The 20,221-nt window shown below is 31.0% G+C and overlaps 2 protein-coding genes across 2 annotated transcripts in view; one reads left to right on the plus strand and one right to left on the minus strand.

The window, feature by feature from the left end:
- The first annotated feature begins 1,855 nt into the window (after positions 1-1,855).
- Positions 1,856-4,953, plus strand: LOC130452424 (thioredoxin domain-containing protein 17-like). The gene is made up of 3 exons (XM_056791700.1): positions 1,856-2,169; positions 2,268-2,349; positions 4,565-4,953. Exons 1-3 carry the CDS (start codon positions 1,986-1,988, stop codon positions 4,719-4,721), a joined length of 423 nt encoding a protein of 140 aa, XP_056647678.1. The 5' UTR covers positions 1,856-1,985; the 3' UTR covers positions 4,722-4,953.
- The window catches only part of LOC130452422 (SEC14-like protein 4), a 47,903-nt gene continuing 32,467 nt past the window's right edge, over positions 4,786-20,221 (minus strand). Inside the window, exons 5-10 of the mRNA XM_056791698.1 lie at positions 18,326-18,517; positions 17,668-17,748; positions 15,053-15,252; positions 14,847-14,995; positions 7,088-7,239; positions 4,786-5,306 (exon numbers count right to left, since the gene is read on the minus strand). Coding sequence (XP_056647676.1) covers positions 5,086-5,306; positions 7,088-7,239; positions 14,847-14,995; positions 15,053-15,252; positions 17,668-17,748; positions 18,326-18,517 — 995 coding nt within the window. The 3' untranslated portion in view covers positions 4,786-5,085. The remainder of the gene's footprint in view (positions 5,307-7,087; positions 7,240-14,846; positions 14,996-15,052; positions 15,253-17,667; positions 17,749-18,325; positions 18,518-20,221) is intronic.

Raw genomic sequence — 20,221 nt, forward strand, 5'->3', positions numbered from 1 at the left:
AAACTTAAAATTGAAATTAAAATAGAAATGTTTATACACAAATCAATTTATTTGTAGAATATGAAACCTTTATATAAAAATTATTCTTTTTCGTCCACTTATGTTGTTCAATCAGCAGCAGCAGTGCAAAGGAATTAAATATCCAGTTAATGTTTAGTTTATTCAAAAAGTTAAATCAAGCATCCTGAAATAGAATAGAATGGATTATAAAAACCCTATCACCGTGTTTTAACAGTGACATGTCCGTAATTTCAAATTTTTTTGTGTGAGGAATTTGAACTTTTTTTTAAGTGAAAAAATACTCAAATTCATTTCTGAGGAGGTGACGAGATCATATCCTGCCCCGGGTGCTACAAGACCTTGGTACGCCACTGGGGCCCTTGAATATAGATCAGTTGTACAATTTATATCAGAGCATCGACGTTATGTATATACTAATGTAAAAAAACTTTGTTTGGTAACAGCAATAATTAACAAGTCCTTTTCATAATACTTGAATATTATATCTTTCACATCTTCAAAAAATCCATCCTACTCTTGTTGAATCCTGTTTCTGGGTGTGTAGGACAACAATTGTTATTTTGTTCAAAAACGGCATAACGCTGAGAATCAAACTTTGGAAAAATATTGAAAAAAAAACCGATTTTTGGGATTGAACCGCAATTTTCTGTTTGTTTTATTTTGTTCCAGAACAGGTGAATGAAGTTTTTAGAGAAAATTTTAAAAAATCTGCTTTTTGAGTTGGCAACACAATCATCGGATATCGCGATTTTGGCGATTGTTATAAGTTTTTTCTATTTTGTTCCAGAACAAGTAAATGAAGTTTTTAGAAAAAAAATTAAAAAACCTGCGAGTGTTCTGTGCTGTTCTATATTCTAAAATATAACGTTAAAAAAATATTTTTTTTCACAAGTTTAGAGAAAAACAATTTTTAAGCTGGCACCACACTTTCGAGTTATAGAGATTACCGTCGTTGTTCTGAGTCGTTTAAAATTTGTTCGCTATATTGATTTGGAAAAATAATATTCTTTAGAAATTTTAAGAAAATTGATATTATTTAAGTAATATCCAACTACCACCTCAATTTCAAACAATCATTATTATATGAGTACAGTGCTGCCTCAAAAATTATTTTTTCGCGGAATTTCTGAAATATAATCAACCTTCTTTACTCTACGTAAAATTCATTCTTTTTGATCATACATAGCCGCAGTATGACACATCTGAATAAAAAAATTGAAAAATAAGACGATCAAGAAAATTCTTACTCAACAGTTTGTTTAAGTTATAAAACTGTGTTAAAGGGAATAAACGTTAAATTTGTTTAATATTAGATATCCTGCTTGACAACTTTCTAAAGTCAAAACTGTGTTGATAATAAACTAGAGTTTATATTTGAGATATGTTAGATAATTTTTAAACAATATCTGTATAAATAAACTATTCAATAAAAATCTTATATTTTTATCGCATCAAATATTTAATAAATTTCAACCTCCATATTAATTATTACCGCCGTCTATGTGCTGATGTTTCAATTAGACGTGTCTATGTACATTGAGTCATAAATTTCTGTCAGAGATAAAGTTTTTGTTTTGATTCCCTAGCATACCACAGAAATACGAAGTTCTAGAGTATATCCAATTTCAATAATATACATTTCAAATAGATAAAATACTAATTTTTAAATTAAACATCAATAACTAATTTTAATAAAGATGATTTCTAAAATATATCTTCAATATATTTAGTATTTCGGTGTATGTATACCATAGAGATATTACCTGTAATATCTCTATGATGTATACTTCTTTGGTATGAATTCTGGCAACCTTGCAATATAAATGTTACTGTTGGAATTTATTTTGATGGGAGATCATCGACAACAGGTAATTATCTGCGGCACTGTCATTTAATCACATGATTTATTTGAAACTGGTATCACGACAAAACGTTTTTTTTTTCGGACATTTAATTGTCAGTGTATGTTGCTAAGGTTTGCACGAAAATATTCAAATATAAAAATGGTTCAAACTCATGTAGTACAAGGTTATGAAAAATTTCAAGAATTTTTCAAAAATTTTGATAGCCAAGGACAAAAAATCCACGTCTTATTTTCCAGTCCCAGAAAAGAAGATAACACCAGTTGGTGCACATATTGTGTAAGAGGTAAGTTTGTGAAGAAGACTTCCATGAACATTTAAAACAACTTTAATACTATAAGCAATAATTTGATGCATTTATTAGTAAATAACACATTTTTACAGCTTGGCCAGTTATAGACCAAGAACTAGAAAAAACTGACCCTAATTCTCACTTTGTAAGGGTAGAAGTTGGAGATATGCCAGTGTAAGTACGCTTATATCTTTAAAAGGAGTAGATTACAAATTGTAATAGCTAAAAATTTCTAAATTGGATAATATTTAGAAAATTATAACTGATTTATATAAAATATTTGTTTGAATAGTATATGTATATCTAAATCACTTACAAATTTTGATATAAATAAATGTATCTTTAATCTGTTACTAATACAAGTAAACATTTACTGGGATTGTCATTTAGAGATTTTATTTAGAAAATGATAAGAACATTATCTGGCTTCACTTTCATCATTGGAGTATAATTTTCAATGAAATTATAAAATTTGAAATTGAAAACATCCGATTTCTGTCAAAGTACATGTTATTAAGTATTTCCTCTTCATTCACTATACTGAGTTTGAAAATAATGATGGTATTTTAATTTAGAAATTGGATAACCCTAGTAGACAGAATTTTGATTTAACACTGTGTATTACTTTTGAAAGAAAGAGATGCAAGTCTGTAAATGAAATAAAAATGTTGTCTTCTTCAATTTTAGAGCTTCCATTTCTTTTGTCATAAGAAATATTACACAGTCAATGAATAATAAACTCCATTTTCTGTGCTTTCATAACAGTCATAGTCATGAGTTTTTTTCTATAGACCACAGACTGCTACTATAAACTGTTCATTCATGTTTAAAAAAGAAAAAAAATATCAGACAAAGTCATATAGGAATATCAACATGTTTAATAAGATTTTGGCCTTTTATGGCCTCGTGAAGGGTCACATCAATTTGAAATGCAGGATTTCACTAAAAAGCATATGTACTTGTTTGTTTGTAATATTATTAAAGCAATAAAACTTGGGGTGACCTGACAAAATGTAACAGTACTAAAACAGTAAAAGACAGATGATAATAAAACTCAATGAAATTCAATTGTGCCATTATAGACATCAAAATAAGTTTGTTAATTTCACTATTCAATTGGGTTTGTATTCAGTATTATATACACATACATTGCTCTTTAAAAATTTGTTCTACGATCTGCCTTCGCTTTGGAATGTAATTTTTTAGTCACATTTATATAAAATCATAATATCCAGAATGGCAAAATTTCTATTTTGATTTTAAACAAATAAATTGTTACATATATTTTTCGTGATGTTTTGTTTTAATTTTAGGTCTCTTTTTTATGAAAATTGAAACAATTCATCAAGAAAAATATATAAAAAGGTATAAGGAATAAGAAGTTCAAGAAAATTATTTGATAATCAATTTAATACTGTGTATTGTCTTCTCTGTTTGATATCATATTTTTACCAGTTTGACTGAAACCCTACTTAGACCTCCAAGTGAAGGTAGTAAGATGTTAACCTTATGGCCAATAAATGTTCAATTAGATTAAGATAAGGACTTTCTACCAACAAAGCTAAAGATGCAATTTCCGTTTCTTGGAGATAATTTTATAACACAGTACATTATCATACATCTATAAAAATCTACCTCTCTCTAATTAAGGATCATTTTGGCGAAGTTTTCAGATCTCAAATTTTTGTTATATGTCAAACAGCTCCCTTAATCACTTCATCCATTATAGCTCATTGTTCAAACAACAATTGGATGTAACATTTGTACACTCTTCTAATGCATTATCTTAAAATGATATAAAGCTAGTTTTGATTACCTTGGGGGCAAGCTGAAGACACTGCCTTGTTTGTGAGAATCCGTTCTGGCTCTATGAGGAGTCAGTTCAACTTCATTTGCACTTGACTAATGCCTATGAAAAAACTACTTTGTAATGTTTGCAAAAGTCTTATCACTAAAAATTTATTTGTTTAAATTTCGTTGGAGTAAAAAAATGCTTTTACATTGCATATGCATATTGTGATTGATAACTTTACAAAAATTTACAAATTCATATTTTATAAATATATATTTCAAAATTCTACGGTTTTGTTATAATATATCAATATACTTTAAAAATATGCAACTTTGAGACATATTTTAATGATGAAAGATAAATTGGCATTGTTAAGAGGTAGTGGAAGAAGTGGTTAAATTTCGCACCAATTAGAACATATAATTTTGCCATTATTTCATGACAGCTTCGAACTTATATTACAAATAATATTAAAGAATTTCTTTCCAATTGCATAATTTGAGTACCCAATCGCAGTGCTTCAAGTGCATGTTACAAATTGTCGTAGAGAACCATTTAGAAACAGGTGATATGTAATATGTTTTCTTTTGTTTTTAGCTGGAAAGATCCCACTTGTCCATTCAGACACGATCCCAAAACCAAATTAAGAGTTTTGCCAACGTTAATGAGATGGGAAGGCCCACAGAGATTAGAAGGAGAACAATGTGATAAAGCTGATCTTGTGAACATGCTTTTAAATGAAGATGATGATTAATTTTTCGTATTTTACTTACAGTTGATGATATTTTTTTTTATAAAATTGATATTAAAAAAACTCATGATATTTGAAAAAATTTATTTTTAAAAATGTCTGTGGTCCAATTAAATTTTTAAAAATACAGTACTTATAATTGATTTTGATTTAATTTAATCAAACAGCCTCTATAAAAAGTCTAATTGTCTAAGTATCCACATTTATTGCTAATAAATTTCTTCCTAGTAACAAATTTTCATTACATATACCTCTAAAACACTGATTATTATAAATAAAATTTTTAAAACTACTATAATGTTTAGCAGTATAATTTAAAAAAAAAACAAATTCATTAACAATTTATCACCTAACACCAAAGAAGATTTTAACAATTTACTCCTACAACTTTCGGTTCTTCTAACATATTATTATTTAAGGGATCATTTTTGGACTGTTTTACATCTTCGTTTAAATTCGACTTCAATATATTCAACTCTTCATCGTTTGGAACGATGCCCAACTTCTCTATAGGAGACGTTACGTAGATTCGGTATTGAATAGTTTTGCTTCTAAACATGCTATATTTGTTGTCAAAAGTTACTATATCTGAAACAAATAGAAATTAATAAGTACAAGGTGGGGCTGAATTACGGAGGTGAGGTCTAACTGGTACTGGTTTTTCGTATGGGGTGTTCTACTTATACAGGGTGTTTCAAAAAAAGGTGATCCTGTCTTTGGACAGATGTAAAACGGGAAAATATTTGGGGTCTGCTCAGTAAAAAAAAATTGGGGAGAGTACGGTCTCCGTAGTGCCGCGATTTGGCTTAATTGGGCCAAAATAAATCGAAAATGAAGAATGAAATCTTGCTTTGTTTTCGAAATATCCATACTTAAAGTTTTTGAATATTTGTTCAAAATTCGCTTTACCCATTATTTTTTAAATATTATAATGTGTTGCCTGTTCTTCGAAATGAATGAAAATAAACAGGTTCTGGACGTATCCTTGTGGCTTGTTTTCCCAGAAGTTAAAAAGAACATTTTGAAGATCATCTAGTGTTCTTATTGGTGCCGGATGTTGCTGAATAATAGAGCCACCACCAAAGCTTTCAGTATGACAAAAATTAACCTGATCGTGACGTTCACCACGTCGCCTATATACGCCTATCTGATGAATACAGACAAAATCTTGATTCATCCGTGAATAAAATATTGGACCAATCTTGAATATTCCAATTTGCGTATTCTCGAGCAAATTCCAATCTTGCTACTCGATGTTCTCTGGTAAGACGTGGACCTCTAGCTGACACTCTGGCTCGTATACCTGCTTCTCTCAGCCTATTTCGAACTGTTTGTAGGCTTATTCTGACATTACGCCGTTAACCTTTCTTGGTAGCGAATAACAACTCTGGATATGGTGCTTTGTTGAACTCCAATTACCCCGGCGACGTATCTTTGACTGCGGCTATCTTCTATGAGCGCGGCTTCTTCATTCATCACATGTCTTGTTAAACGTTGAAGCACATCCTTTATTAACAAAATAAATTTGAATTTTCACTATACAATAACACAATTTGTTTAGAAAGTTCTCGATCTCAATGCATTCTCCAAGACAGAAATGATTTACTCGAGCATTTTTGCTTCCAAAAAAATTTGTAAGAAATTGTGATATTTTTTTGCCCATGATAAGAAACCAGAAATATCTATTAAGTTGATACAAACACAGATTGTCCCAAAAAACTAAAATTAAGTATTAAAAATATCCTAAAATACCAGTGATGCGATAATAGCAAAATCAACCATTTTTGCTCTACTCTGTGATGAATATAACTTAACATACGATAAATACATAAATAATTTTTGTTGTTCATAAAGAATTGTCCGTTGTTTGTCATTATTTATAAAATAAAAAAATATTTACTGATAATTTGAAGATTTAATTAGTAATTTAATATAAAAATATCCTCTTTCGAGCAAAAAGTACGTTCTGAATGCTTTCAAAAGTTATTTATTTAGGTTAGGTTAGGTAGTATTTTTATGTGTAACTCATTTCTATAATAAATAAATAAAAAAAATTGTGTTTAAACCACCACTACACCAACATTCACAATTACGCTGTCTGATGCGCGTTTCGATAACCAAGTGATCGTTTTCAGAGACTGATAACTTTATTATCGAAACGCGAGTCAGGCAGTGTAATTGTGAGTGTTGGAGTAGTGGTGTTGTAAACAGTGTATTCAGTATGAATATCGCCAACGGTTCCAGAAATTGCAACTTAGAGATAACTTATGTTATAAAATATTAAAATAAAAATTTTTTATTGCGTAATTCAAGTAAATACTCAAATATTTTTTGTGCATATTTTATTGGTGTATTTTGTTGAAACTTACATGTTGCTGGTGCTTGGCACGCTATAGCACCGCTTTCGTCCATCTGATGCGATGCGACTCTCCTATGACGCACCACAGGACTCTCAACTCCATTTTCGTCTTGTAAAGTAATTCCAAATTTGATATCGTGCTCATCGGTTCTGAAGTCCCACCTGAAGTAAAGATATAATATCTCACATTTATCGAAGAAAAGTTATTAGGAAGGTAAGTTTTTATACAAATGATTATGCATTGATCCAGCAACTGCACATTTAGCTAAATTTTTAATGTATTGAAGTAAATTATACAGAGTTCAAATAAATTTGAAAACTAACAGAAGAGATTTGTGTGTTTGAATGGAATTTTCTGAACAAAAATTTTATTGACTTACTTACACGTATACGTTCTCGCTTCTAACAATAGATGATTCAGTAAAAAAATTGGTGTATCGTTTAACTTACTTTTTATATAAAACAGAATGTTCTATTTTGCATTTTTGTTATCCTATTTTGGTATTTTTAATTAAATTAACTTTTTTTTACAAATGTCGTAAGACAACAACCACACTTTATTTAAATGGCACAATTCTTGAGACAATTGGTATTCAAATAATAGATGTTGCTAATGACAAAGTTATTGTGAACATATAGGTACAAAGTGATATGGTTGAAATGATTGAAAATTGATTATTATGTGTTGAAAGATGGAAAATTAACACAATATATAACGTTTGATGACAGTGAGCTGGGTAGCCCTCACTTTATTATGTTTCTAAATCTTCAGAATTTACTTTTCCAACTTCATCATAATCAGCTTGAGTTTCAAAACAAATTTTTTTGGAATTGGTTCTTTCAAAATTTGAAACTAAAACTGGCATTAATTGAAAATTTAGAAAACAAATTAGTTTCAGCAACAAAATAAAATAAACAAATTTTCCAAATATTATCTATCAAAACTCTTCTAATGTCGATTGCAGCAAACTCCGTCTCGACATACAATATCCGGCCATTTTGGATTTTTAAATTTGAATACACCAACTTTTTTAGAAACATTACCTTAATAATACACTGGCCGACAAGATTTTCCGTAATACAAGGGAGACCTTTATTTTTAAAATGGAAATACCTGTCCAATAATAGAAAAAATATTTATAAGCCTTAGCACGTACCACTTTTCAATAGCTCAAATATCCTTGTTTACATTAGCATGTAGGTAATTTTATAAAGGGGCGGTTAATATACAGTGCTTTTCAGATAAAAGTATCCACCTTTAATAACTTTTGTAATACTGGTATTTAGAAAAAATCCAAAAACACGTCAATTTATGTTGGAAGGGGCAAGCATTATGGCTTATTTAAACTTACTGGAAAAGCCACCCCCTCACTCCTAGCAGCATCCCCTTTATTTTTTTAAATTACTTGTCATATTTTTTATGTAAAATTTGGATACTCCTCTTTGAGCTGATTTCAAAAATGTATAATACTTGTAGGTTAAAGTGGTTAGTTTATGAGATAAACAATTTTTCTTTTAAGAGCACAAATTTTACTTATTATTTACTTTCACCTTATTTGCCTGTACTAAAATGGGTTGTACAACAGTTCAAACTCTTTAATCTTTTTAGCTGTGCTATTTATTATGAAGTTACAATAAGTGTTCAAAATGAGTACCATTCACTTCCATACAACTGTATAATCTATTTTGAAATGCCTCTCTGACATTGCTTAATACGGCTGGATTTAATTGTCGACATGCATTTTCTATCCTGTCTCGTAAATCATCCAGAGATTCTGATTGGGTAGCATAAACTTTTGTTTTTAAATACCCCCATAAAAAGAAGTCTAGGGGTGTTAAATCCGGTGACCTAGGTGGCCACTCCATCATCTGCCCCCTTCTACCTATCCAACGAGCGGGGAATGTTTCGTTTAAAAATTGTCGGACAGGCATAGCATAGTGTGGGGGAGCTCCGTCTTGTTGAAATACCAGTAAATCTTCGGAAAGGTTATCATCATTTTCTATTATTGTTGTAATACGTGGGTCAACCCCTTCCCTGAGTAACTCAAGATATGATTCACCATTTAAATTTCCGTTGATGAAGAAAGGTCCGACAATGTGGTCACCTAGGATACCACACCAAACGTTTAACTTTTGGGGATGTTGTGTATGGAATTCACGCATAATATGTGGATCACTTTCAGCCCAATATCTACAATTATGCCTACTTCCTAAGCCATTTAATGACCATGAGCATTCATCAGAAAAGCAAATATTGTTTAACAATTGTGGATTGTTATTGATAATTTGCGTCATTGATTCGCAAAACTCTAGACGACGATCAAAATCATCTTCATTCAACTCGTGCACCAACTTAACTTTGTATGGGTGGTACTTGAATTTATGTAGAACTCGGAAAACTGTAGAAGATGAAACACCGATCGCTCTACTTATTGTTGACAACGATTGGGGTTGTTGAGCCTCTAAGCTGACTTGCCCTAAAATTGCCACTTGGATTGCTTCGTTATTTACGAGTCCCTCTCGCTTATGCACTTTATTGCAAACAGACCCTGTTGTGGTAAATTTCTCCATCAGTTGAATTACATACTTATGAGTTGCATGTCTTCCGTCATGTAATTCGTTAAATATTCTAGCAGCAGCTCTTGCACAATTATTATTTTGGTAGTATAAACCTACAATTTCAATTCTTTCTTGCAAAGAGTAAACCATTTCAGAGAAACAAAATAAATAATGTATCAAATTACACTATCAATAGTGACTACAAATTCTAGTTGACAATGTCAAACTTTAATAAAAAGTAGAGTTTTTTGTTGTTTGGATTTTTTAAGTAGAATAAATAGCACAGTTAAAAAGATTAAGGAGTTTGAACTGTTGTACAACCCATTTTAGTACAGGCAAATAAGATGAAAGTAAATAATAAGTAAAATTTGTGCTCTTAAAAGAAAAATTGTTTATCTAATAAACTAACCACTTTAACCTACAAGTATTATACATTTTTGAAATCAGCTCAAAGAGGAGTATCCAAATTTTACATAAAAAATATGACAAGTAATTTAAAAAAATAAAGGGGATGCTGCTAGGAGTGAGGGGGTGGCTTTTCCAGTAAGTTTAAATAAGCCATAATGCTTGCCCCTTCCAACATAAATTGACGTGTTTTTGGATTTTTTCTAAATACCAGTATTACAAAAGTTATTAAAGGTGGATACTTTTATCTGAAAAGCACTGTATGTAAATTTTATGGCCGGAAAAAGACCTGAACTGTATTATTCAGAATAATAAACATAAAAATAAATTAGTATTCTGTTGAGTTTCATAGTAAGTGGTTCTCTGTTCATAGTGCAAAAAGGATTAAAATGTCGAGTTAAACGCGCCGCAGTTGCAAAATTTTTTTTAAATTTTGCTATATTTGTGAAGAATTTATAGTGAAATCGCAAGCAATTGCCGAAAATGTGGAAAAAGCCTTCTTTAATTCTTTTGGTAGTTTAATTGAAGACCAAGACAAGCAGTGCCCCCCCCGTGCGTGCTGTGTTAGTTATACCGTGTCATTGGTGCAGTGGATGAATGGGAAGAAAAAAAACATGCCTTTTACAATTCCAATGGTATGGCGGAAACCTACTAATCATTTTAACGACTGCTATTTTTGTCTAATGAAGACTGAAGGTTATTCTAAAAAAGGAAAGCACAAAATCGAGTATTCAAATTTGGCGTCTGCTTTACGACTTGTTCCCCATAACGAAGATTTATCAGTAACGATTGCGCCTTTAGATCCGCAAAATATTGTTTTAGAAGATACTGGAAACAACGTATCATCAGGAAGCTCCGAAGAACAATGCACCGACTCTATTTTTACTCCAAGTACCAGTTCCGGCGAGACACATTTGATTGTTCAAAGTGAGTTTATGGTTTAGCTCGTGATTTGGGGTTATCTGACATTTTTTCCTGAAAATTTAGGAGCTGTCAGTGAAAGGTTCCACTAAGATATTAGAACTATGGAAATTCGGTATTAAACTTGATGGGATTCCGCCATGATGGGTGATTGCAACTCCTCAGAAAAGGAAAAAATAGAGCTAGTTGATATTTGAAGTGATTTTTGTTTTTAATAGATGTGAGGCACTTTTATTAGATGTAAACTATAAATATTGTCAATATATACGATTCAAAAACGTGAAATAATTTTTTTAATAAATATTAAATATTTTACCAATGAATATGGTTCTATAAATGTAACATAAAAACCTTACCTGTTACAATTATTTTTTTCATATTTTCGTATTTGCATAGGTCCATTCATCACAATATGATATTCATTCTTGTCTTACTACAATACATTTTTTTTGTCGACCAGTGTAATCGAACTAACTACGTATCGAGCACCTCGTTGTCGCATATTTATTCTACATCGAACATGTCCACACTATCGTGAGGAGCTGTCGAGAAGCAAGCGGGCGGTACAAAAATAGAGGAAGCGCTTGCTTTGTTATATATTCCAGAGATAAATCTGCACACAAGTAGTGTGACCTTTTACAATAATTTTATTGCTAAAAACATTTTGATATGCGATAGAAAAGCGATCGAATTCCATTAGAGTGGCAGGAGACCGGCGACGTCAAATGCATTGTTATACTTGAGTTGGTAGTAGGCGACGACGCGGTTGTACCGCTTATTACTGATGTACCAAAGACCGTAACTAAACTAATGATGTTAGATGTTATGTTTATTTAGTGAAAAAAATGTTAACCAAAACATATTCACGGATAATTCACGCGATCAGGACTGCTCTCCACACTTAGAATAAACTGGCGTTTCTTACATCAGATTAATTATATAAATTATGAATAATTATGCACAATTACTATTACAAAAATATACAATATGAACGTGAAGTTTGGAATACCTACTTTTTTTAATGATTATGTATAGCCTCTTATTACTAACACCGAATACAGAAATCGAAAGATAGTATGTGTATTGAAACATTAAAATAAAATCTTCATTTTCTACTTCAAGAAACACATTTCTCGGCGGGTGTAATTTGGGCGCTAACCATCCTTCTTTACCTGTCTGACCAAGAAGGGTAGATAATCCGACATGTATTTTCGGCGCTAAGAAGTGCAGGTAGGTCGAGTCATAAAATAACCCAATAGAGGGAAAGCTGATAGATTTTTATGTAGGTACTTAACATATTTTGGAAATACCCAGTAGATAGAGGGTTGACTAGTTTTCTTACCTAAGATCAGATTCAGTTGTTGTGTCGTATAGGTACTTTACATTATTGAAATGGCTCAAATAGTGAAAAGTTCGCGTGGTAAAACTCTTCTAATCTTAGAAAATTTTGCGTTTTTTAACGATAAAGTTTTGAAAAGTGGAGAATTGTATTGGAGGTGCGTGAAAAAGAAAGTAAAATGTTCTGCCAACGTATTTACTGTTGGTCCTGAATTTACAATTTCGAGAAAAAATTTAAATCACAACCATGAAGCAGACGAGAAGAAATTAAATAGGACAATACTTTCAAATTCTTGTAAACGCAAGACAGAGGATGATATATCCGAAAAACCAGCTTATTCGCAGGGAATTGAGTTCCAATTTGCCACAGACCATGACAATGACCGATGTAGAATATGTACGAAGAAATATTTATAATTATAGGCGCAAGTTGTTACCAGGACCACTACCTAAAAATATAACGGAAGTGCATAGTGCAGTGGAAAAATTAAATCCTAAAACAGGAAAAGGTGAATGCTTTTTGTACATTAACAGTCCTGAACATAATATTATTGTATTTTCTTGTGACAGTAACATTCGTGTAATGTGTGATATGAACATTTTTTACATGGACGGTACATTTTCTTATTCCGCAAAATATTTTTTACAAATGTTTACCATACACGGGTTTAAAAACGGTCATTATGTTCCACTTGCGTATTGTTTACTACCTTCGAAATCTACTGATACATATATCAATTTATTTTCTTTATTAAGATCTAAGATGTTTAATCAATTTTATGTGATTTTCAAACCAAGCGACGTGTATGTGGATTTCGAAAAAGCCATACATAACGCTCTATATTTTACATGGCCAAATATAAAAATAAATGGTTGTAGATTTCATTTACACCAAGCTTGGTTTATAAAAATACAAGCTCTCGGTTTGACTTCGGAATTCAATAATAGAGATTCGGAAATTGGAAGGTGGATAAGCATACATTTGGATTAACATATCTAAATCCCGATAAAGTGGAAGATTGTTTTGTGTTTGACTTAATGTGTTATAAACCAGTAAATGCAACTTTGGACGAATACGCCGATTACTTATTAGATGTTTATATAGATAAAGATTCACAATTCCCTCCTACTGTGGTCATATGGAAGTCCATCAATATTTCACACAACTAATGCATGTGAGTCATTTCACTCTAGATTTAATTCTTCACTTTATTCCTCGCACCCTGCTATATACGTTTTTATAGAAAAATTGAAAGAATTTCAGATTGATACTTATATCAAAATACAGAGCTTACATGCTCCAGCAAGAATTAAAGATGCAAAAGTGAAAAATAAATTAAATTTTTTAGTAGATATTGTTCATAGATTTCGATCAAATCAAATTACAAGATTAGATTTTGTTAAATGTGTTTCTTATTATTCATAAAATAAAAATAAAATTAAAATAAATAATTGTTTATGTTAGAAGAGTAGTGTGTATGTAAATATTTAGAAGAGTAGTGTGTATGTAAATCTCTTATTTTATATGTAATATGTACTTAAGTACTAAATAAAAATATAAAGAAATATAAAATTTACTTTATTCTGTAGAGTGTTACAAAAATGTTGTGAGGAAACTTTATTAAGGGCAGATTTTTCATTTAAAAAAAGTGCAAAGTAGCCCCCTCTAACGGTAAATTTTTTCAGACCTTAAGTGATAATAGGTTATTTCTTTTATAGGAAAGTCTAAAAATACAAAAATATATCTTATTATAAATATCGGTGATTTAATAAATAACTGTATTTCATAAATCATGTACTTCAGTCGGTTAGCGCCGAAAATACACATAGGATTAAAATGACCCTTCGGTCTTGGCGCTTAGTTTACATGTTGGTAAAAGCACATTAATCCTTTAGCGCCCAAATTACATTTGCCCACATTTCCTTATTCCCCATCAGATAAGCTTCCAATGTCGTGCATTTATTATTTATGGTAAGGGGCTCAACCTGCACATCAAGGACAATGTTTATATTCCACATTTTGGTTTCAACCTTCAACATTTGCAGAAAATTCTTGCCGTTTTGGAAGTAACCTATTTAATTTTTATAAATATTCACAATCATTCACGTGCTGATCACGCACTGATCGTTGTTTTTTTTTTTGATAAATGGACTTTATTGTAAGATTCGACTGTAATGTATTAAGAAAAATAAGTTCCATCCTTATAAAGTACACGAATTATCTGAAGCAGTCTTTTCCGATTAAGCCATGTTTATTTTTAAATATATTTGTTTTTGTAAAGTTGATGTTCAACAGTTATCTATAAAACTATTCTTTAAAGAAACTATTTGAACGGACTAAATTATTCATTTAGATTTGTTGAAAAAATAAAATAGTTCGTGCAATAAAGAATGCATCATACACCATCTTCAGTGTGGCCAACCAGATATGATTTATTGGCTACGAAACCAAATAAATAAAATAACATTTGAACTAGTAATACTAATTATGAGAATTCAGCGTACAAATTTGTTTAGAAAAATATGAAAATCTAATATCTACGTACCTCAAATAACAGCCTTCTTCGACAACAATAAAATCTAAAACTAACTTATTTCCTTTTTTTATCACAGCTTTAGTATATTCCTTTTCGTAATCTATGGTTTCGATATTTTTCTTATAATAAGATTCAGGAACTTTTCCACCAGGTTTTATCTAAAAATTAATTAAGATGCCATACCATTTCACAATCGTTAGCTGACTAAAACTTACCACTGTGGTATATTTTGGATTACCATCGGGGTCTTTGAGATTACCGCCGTAATGAGCTGGTAGGTTATCAGGAGAAATATTTGATAGAATAGCGGGCTTCCACTTTTTAGGATCATTTTTAAAAATTTGTATTTTACTCAAAGTGTATCCGTTCATGAATCTCTTTATCACACTGAAAGCAATAGAAAATACTCTGGGAGCTAAAAAAAGTTCGAATTTGTTCATCATGAATTTCAACTACAAGTATAAAAGTGAATCAATAGATGTTCCATCAGTCTTTTGTCTGGTGTATAGTGCAGACTAAATAGTCTCACAATTTAGTCGCAGGTTACTTGGAAAGCTAACATACTTTCCGTTGTGTTTCTTATATTCATATTTCTTTAGAACTTTAGCGATTAGATTCAATAGTATTGCCGATGGTAAGTTTTCTCAATTTTGTACCTATCCTTTGGACTTTAAAAGCCTTCAACATCCTTTACCCATTGATTGAATAAAGAACTTATTCGAAATCTACAAACAGCAGTTCAATATCTGACGTTTTTGTTTTTTCCACTATTTGGTTGTATTCTGGATTTACTTTGTGTGAAGTCAAGCAGGTATTCTACAAAATATTTTGCTTTACTCGCTAATCGTCTCTTTTGACACTATTTCAAAAGAGTCACTCCTCTGGGGTTTTGATTTCCTTTTTTGTATTAAAACGATTCATTAGACAAAAATGATTATAGTTGGAATTTTTTTATTGCGAGAAAAAGTGTAAGCGAAAAATTTATCATATTATGTTTACCTGAAGGTGTCTTAATACAATAACATATAGCAATGCGTATCAGATGGTATAATAAGACCCCGCTTAACGCTTCTTTGGTTTAGCGATGTTTTATTTCAACCCGGGGATTCCCCGAAATTGTGCGCAGCGCTAGGTTTGCAAATAACATGTAACGATTAATACAGTGACAAATATTATGATCTTTAGTTTTTATCATGAGTGATAATAAAAAACAGGAAAACAAAGCAACTATAAAAAGCATTTCACTAGAAACTAAAGTGAAAGTTATTAGAATATTAGATTCTGGTGAACGTCCATCTCAAATTAGTGCTGCAGTGAATTTGGCAACTTCAGAAATAAGGACAATTGTTAAAAATAAATAAAAAACACTGTTAACGGCAACTACATCAAGCTCTGCAACGAGAATTATAGAGGAAATGGAAAAACGACTGTTTATATGGATTAACGACAAAATTTAACGCACTATGCCATTAAGCCAATCTATCATAATGGACAAAACTAGAAGAATTTTTAATTACATTAAAGCTGAGGTAAGTAACATAAGTGAAACTTTAGTTGCTAGTCGAGGATGGTTTTATAGATTTAGATATCGAAATAATCTTCATAACATAAAGATTACAGGATTAGTAGCAAGTGGTGATACGAAAGCGGCAACTGAATTCCCAGAGATATTAAAAACAATAATTGAACAAGGAAACTATACTCAAGAATTGGTTTTAATGTTCATGAAACAGGCCTGTTTTGGAAAATTATGCCAAAACGAACATTTCTATCGCATGAAGAAAAACGGGCATCAGAAATTAAAGCTGCGAAAGATGGCTTCACACTTCTACTGGGTGGTTATGCAAGCGGAAATTTCAAATTAAAACCACAACTAGTTTACCACTCCAAAAATCTAAGAGCAATAAAACGCATATCTAGTCTAATGGTCTAATTCTAATTTTTTAATCTAATTTTTCAATATTGGTTCACATTTCTGTCCGTATGTTGAACGTTATTGCGAAATTGAAAAACTTGAAGAGCACCACTATTAATTAATAAGTTACCCAACAAATTTTACAGACTTAACAATATGCATTCCAGTCGAAGTGGTTTTCTTACCGCCTAACACAACTGCTTTAACCCAATCAATGAACCAAGGCTATAGCGAAAATTTTGGCAAATTTTTGGAAAGACAGAGGGAGAAGTGAAGAAATCAATAAGAGATTTTTGGAAAAACTACAATGTCATGAATGCTGTAGAAAACAAAAACATTTCTTGAAAATAGATAACAGAAAGATCTTTAGAAGGAGTATGGATGAACATTCGGCCAGATTTAAGTAAGAGCGAAGACATTGGACACTCTGTCGATTTGGATGAAATTATCGAAACAAACCGGTTTAGATGAGGTAAATGTGGAAGACGTCGAAGAAATAGTCCAAGAAATTGGTCTTTCTAATGATGAGCTCAAATAATTAACTGAGCAACAAAAATATTGATAGTAGTGATTTCGAAGAAGAATTATAAGAATTTTAGATAGTATTTGGCAAAAGGAGTATGATCACTATAGCTGAAATTATAGACGAATTTTTTGTATAATAATAATCCAAATTATGATAGGAATTCAAAAGTGCGACGTGGTGCTTTATCCACTTATCAATAACTTCTAACGGAATGCAAAAAAAAACGCAAATGACAAAAAGACAGAAAATTGGAAACACAGAATAGACTGATCATCTGACTGACTTTGAATTTACTTTGTTTTTATAAGTATATTCGTTTTTATTGTTGTGAGAAATAAACGTATCTCAATGCTTGATCGACTTTCTTTCTAACTATAATCTTCACTTACCGTTTATAATGTAGCATTGTTTAAGTATTTCTGGATAATTTGCTTCATATAATTGAACGAGTGATATAGCTATCTCAGCAGCTAAAAAGAGAAAAAAAACTATATAAAATACTTGAATTTATTGAACATTTTCATAATTTAATTGATTAGAATTACAGTCAGTATATTTAATAAATGTACACGATGTTTATGCATTTCAAAATAAATTATTCTATTATAACTCATATCTTTCAAATTCACACAAATATTTAATAATTTCAATGACTAATAAAATGTGATTTACTTGAAAATTATCATTGATAGAAATATTTTTGAGAAGTGAAACTAAATTGAAGCTTTTCATTATTCAGAATTTCAGATTATTTGTATTCTTGGTTATGTAATTGGGTAGTGATGGTGCTGATCTTAAAGTGTGTCATTTGCAGTGCAAAAAACGCTGAGATTTCTCAGAGTTCCGTAGCACCCAAAGAAAGAAAGACTATTCTATTAATAGATATATTATACCATTTTCATTTTAAACCTTTTTAAATGTTGGAATAGAAAAGGTAAAAAAATTGGTGTTTAGACCTATTTTGGTCTTTAACAAAACATGACTTCAAATTAACATTCACATCTACTTTTTTTTGGAGAAGTTGTAGTTTTTTTTATTTATCTTTACCTGGTCTAGAAGCATACTGTTTAATATCGAATCCTTCCATATCAAAAATTACAACCAGCTGATGTTCTTGTGTTTCTGCTGCCAATCTTACATTGGTTTCTAATATTTTGCATGTCATTTTTATAAGATCCAATTTGGAAGCTGAGCTCAAAAGACCGATTGGATCGAAGCCTTTGAATGGGACGACGATCACTGAAAATGTCGAAATATTTTGAGTCCCCACAAATCATCGTTATAAATTTATTTATGTTAATATCAGTAATTTCTTTATCTTCAAGTCAAAGCAATTTTAATAGTTTGTTTTAAATTATCTTTGGAGGAAAAAAATAAGAGAAGTTCATTTGCCTCCAAGTAAATTAGAAAAAATAAAATCAATTATACTGGTAAATTACTTAGATGATCTAGGAAAATATATTAAAAGTGTTAGTGAACTTCTATATTAATAGCTTCATACAAATTTAAAGATCTTCAACAAAAATTCCGACGGGTAATCCAGTGAAAATACAAGGATTGCCTGAAAAGTTTGCCACCTTAATCTGAAGATGTCAACACTTTAAGCGGGAAAATATATTTGCGCACGAAAGTAGAGATTCTCACTGAAATTGTAGCCATTTTAGACGCTTAGTGTCGTGAAGATTGTTCTGAAAAAATTGAGTATCGGGTTGTCATTAAATATTTGGATTTAAAGCCTACGCGGAAAACAAAAAAAGAGAGTTTATTGCAAGGAACGAAACTGCTAACTGCTCCGAAAAAAGTAAAGATGGTATCATAGGCTACAAAAGTGATGGCGATTATTTTTTGGGATATTCATGAGATTGTGTGAATTAATTTACGTCAAAAAGATAAAACAATCACAAGAGTGATTATCTTATAAGGTATAGAGAGACATTGCAAAAAAGCGACCGCAATTCAAAAAAAATAAAATGAGTTTCTATTACTCACATTCCAGGGATCGCCATAGCTAAAATGATCGAATTGTATGACCACTCCTCATATTCACTAGATCTGGATCCCAGCGACTTTTTCCTTTTTCCTAGCCTTACTGTTTTGGAGTCTCTACACCCGAAATAAGTAAAACAATTCACTCTACGGTCGGAGACTGAAATTGTGAGATATTGTGGATGCCAAAGGAGCGTCTCTTGCCTCCTGGGTTTTAATTTGATCGTTCACTCAGGTATGAGAAATATTTCCACAAGATAAGTATCATGGGCGTTATCCAATCTCAATACGGTACCTTTTTTGCGTCATTTCGTATCCGTTAACAGACGGAAACCAAAACAGTGTCAGCTGAAGTCATGTGCGTGACCGTTTTTAGAATCCATGCAATATAATCCACATTAATTACATTCAATAGAACGAAAAAATCAATGGGGAAGATTATACAAATTTATTGGATCGATATAATACGGATTTAGAAGAAACGACCCCATAAGTACAAAAAAGGTTTATGTTACATCAGAAAAACGCAAGTGTGCAGATTCCGTAGCAAACCATAGCAGAAATTCTCGAATAAGGATACGAATTGCTTCTTCATTTCCACTATTCTCCAGATTTAGCTTCCAATGTCTATTCCTTTTATCCAAACAGAAAAGAGATTTGATACCAACAGTGAAATTATCTCACAAAGAAATACTCATTTTGATGACTTCAACAAATCTTACCGTTTTTATTTGGCTGTTGTTGAGTTGATAATGTGTCATTTCTTGAAAATCAATAGTTAAACGTAACGATTTTATCCTTTTGAACCTTCTTAAACAAAGCGAAAACTGTGTGAATGTGTATGTTCAAAGAAATATCAAATGATTTTTCATCCAAAAACTGTGTATTGTTCAAAAAGTTACGTACTTTTTGATCAGCCTTCTTATATCTATGTTTCTATTGCGACTTCACTAACAA

This window comes from Diorhabda sublineata, chromosome 1, assembly GCF_026230105.1.
Source record: "Diorhabda sublineata isolate icDioSubl1.1 chromosome 1, icDioSubl1.1, whole genome shotgun sequence".
In the NCBI taxonomy this organism is placed as follows: Eukaryota; Metazoa; Arthropoda; class Insecta; order Coleoptera; family Chrysomelidae; genus Diorhabda; species Diorhabda sublineata.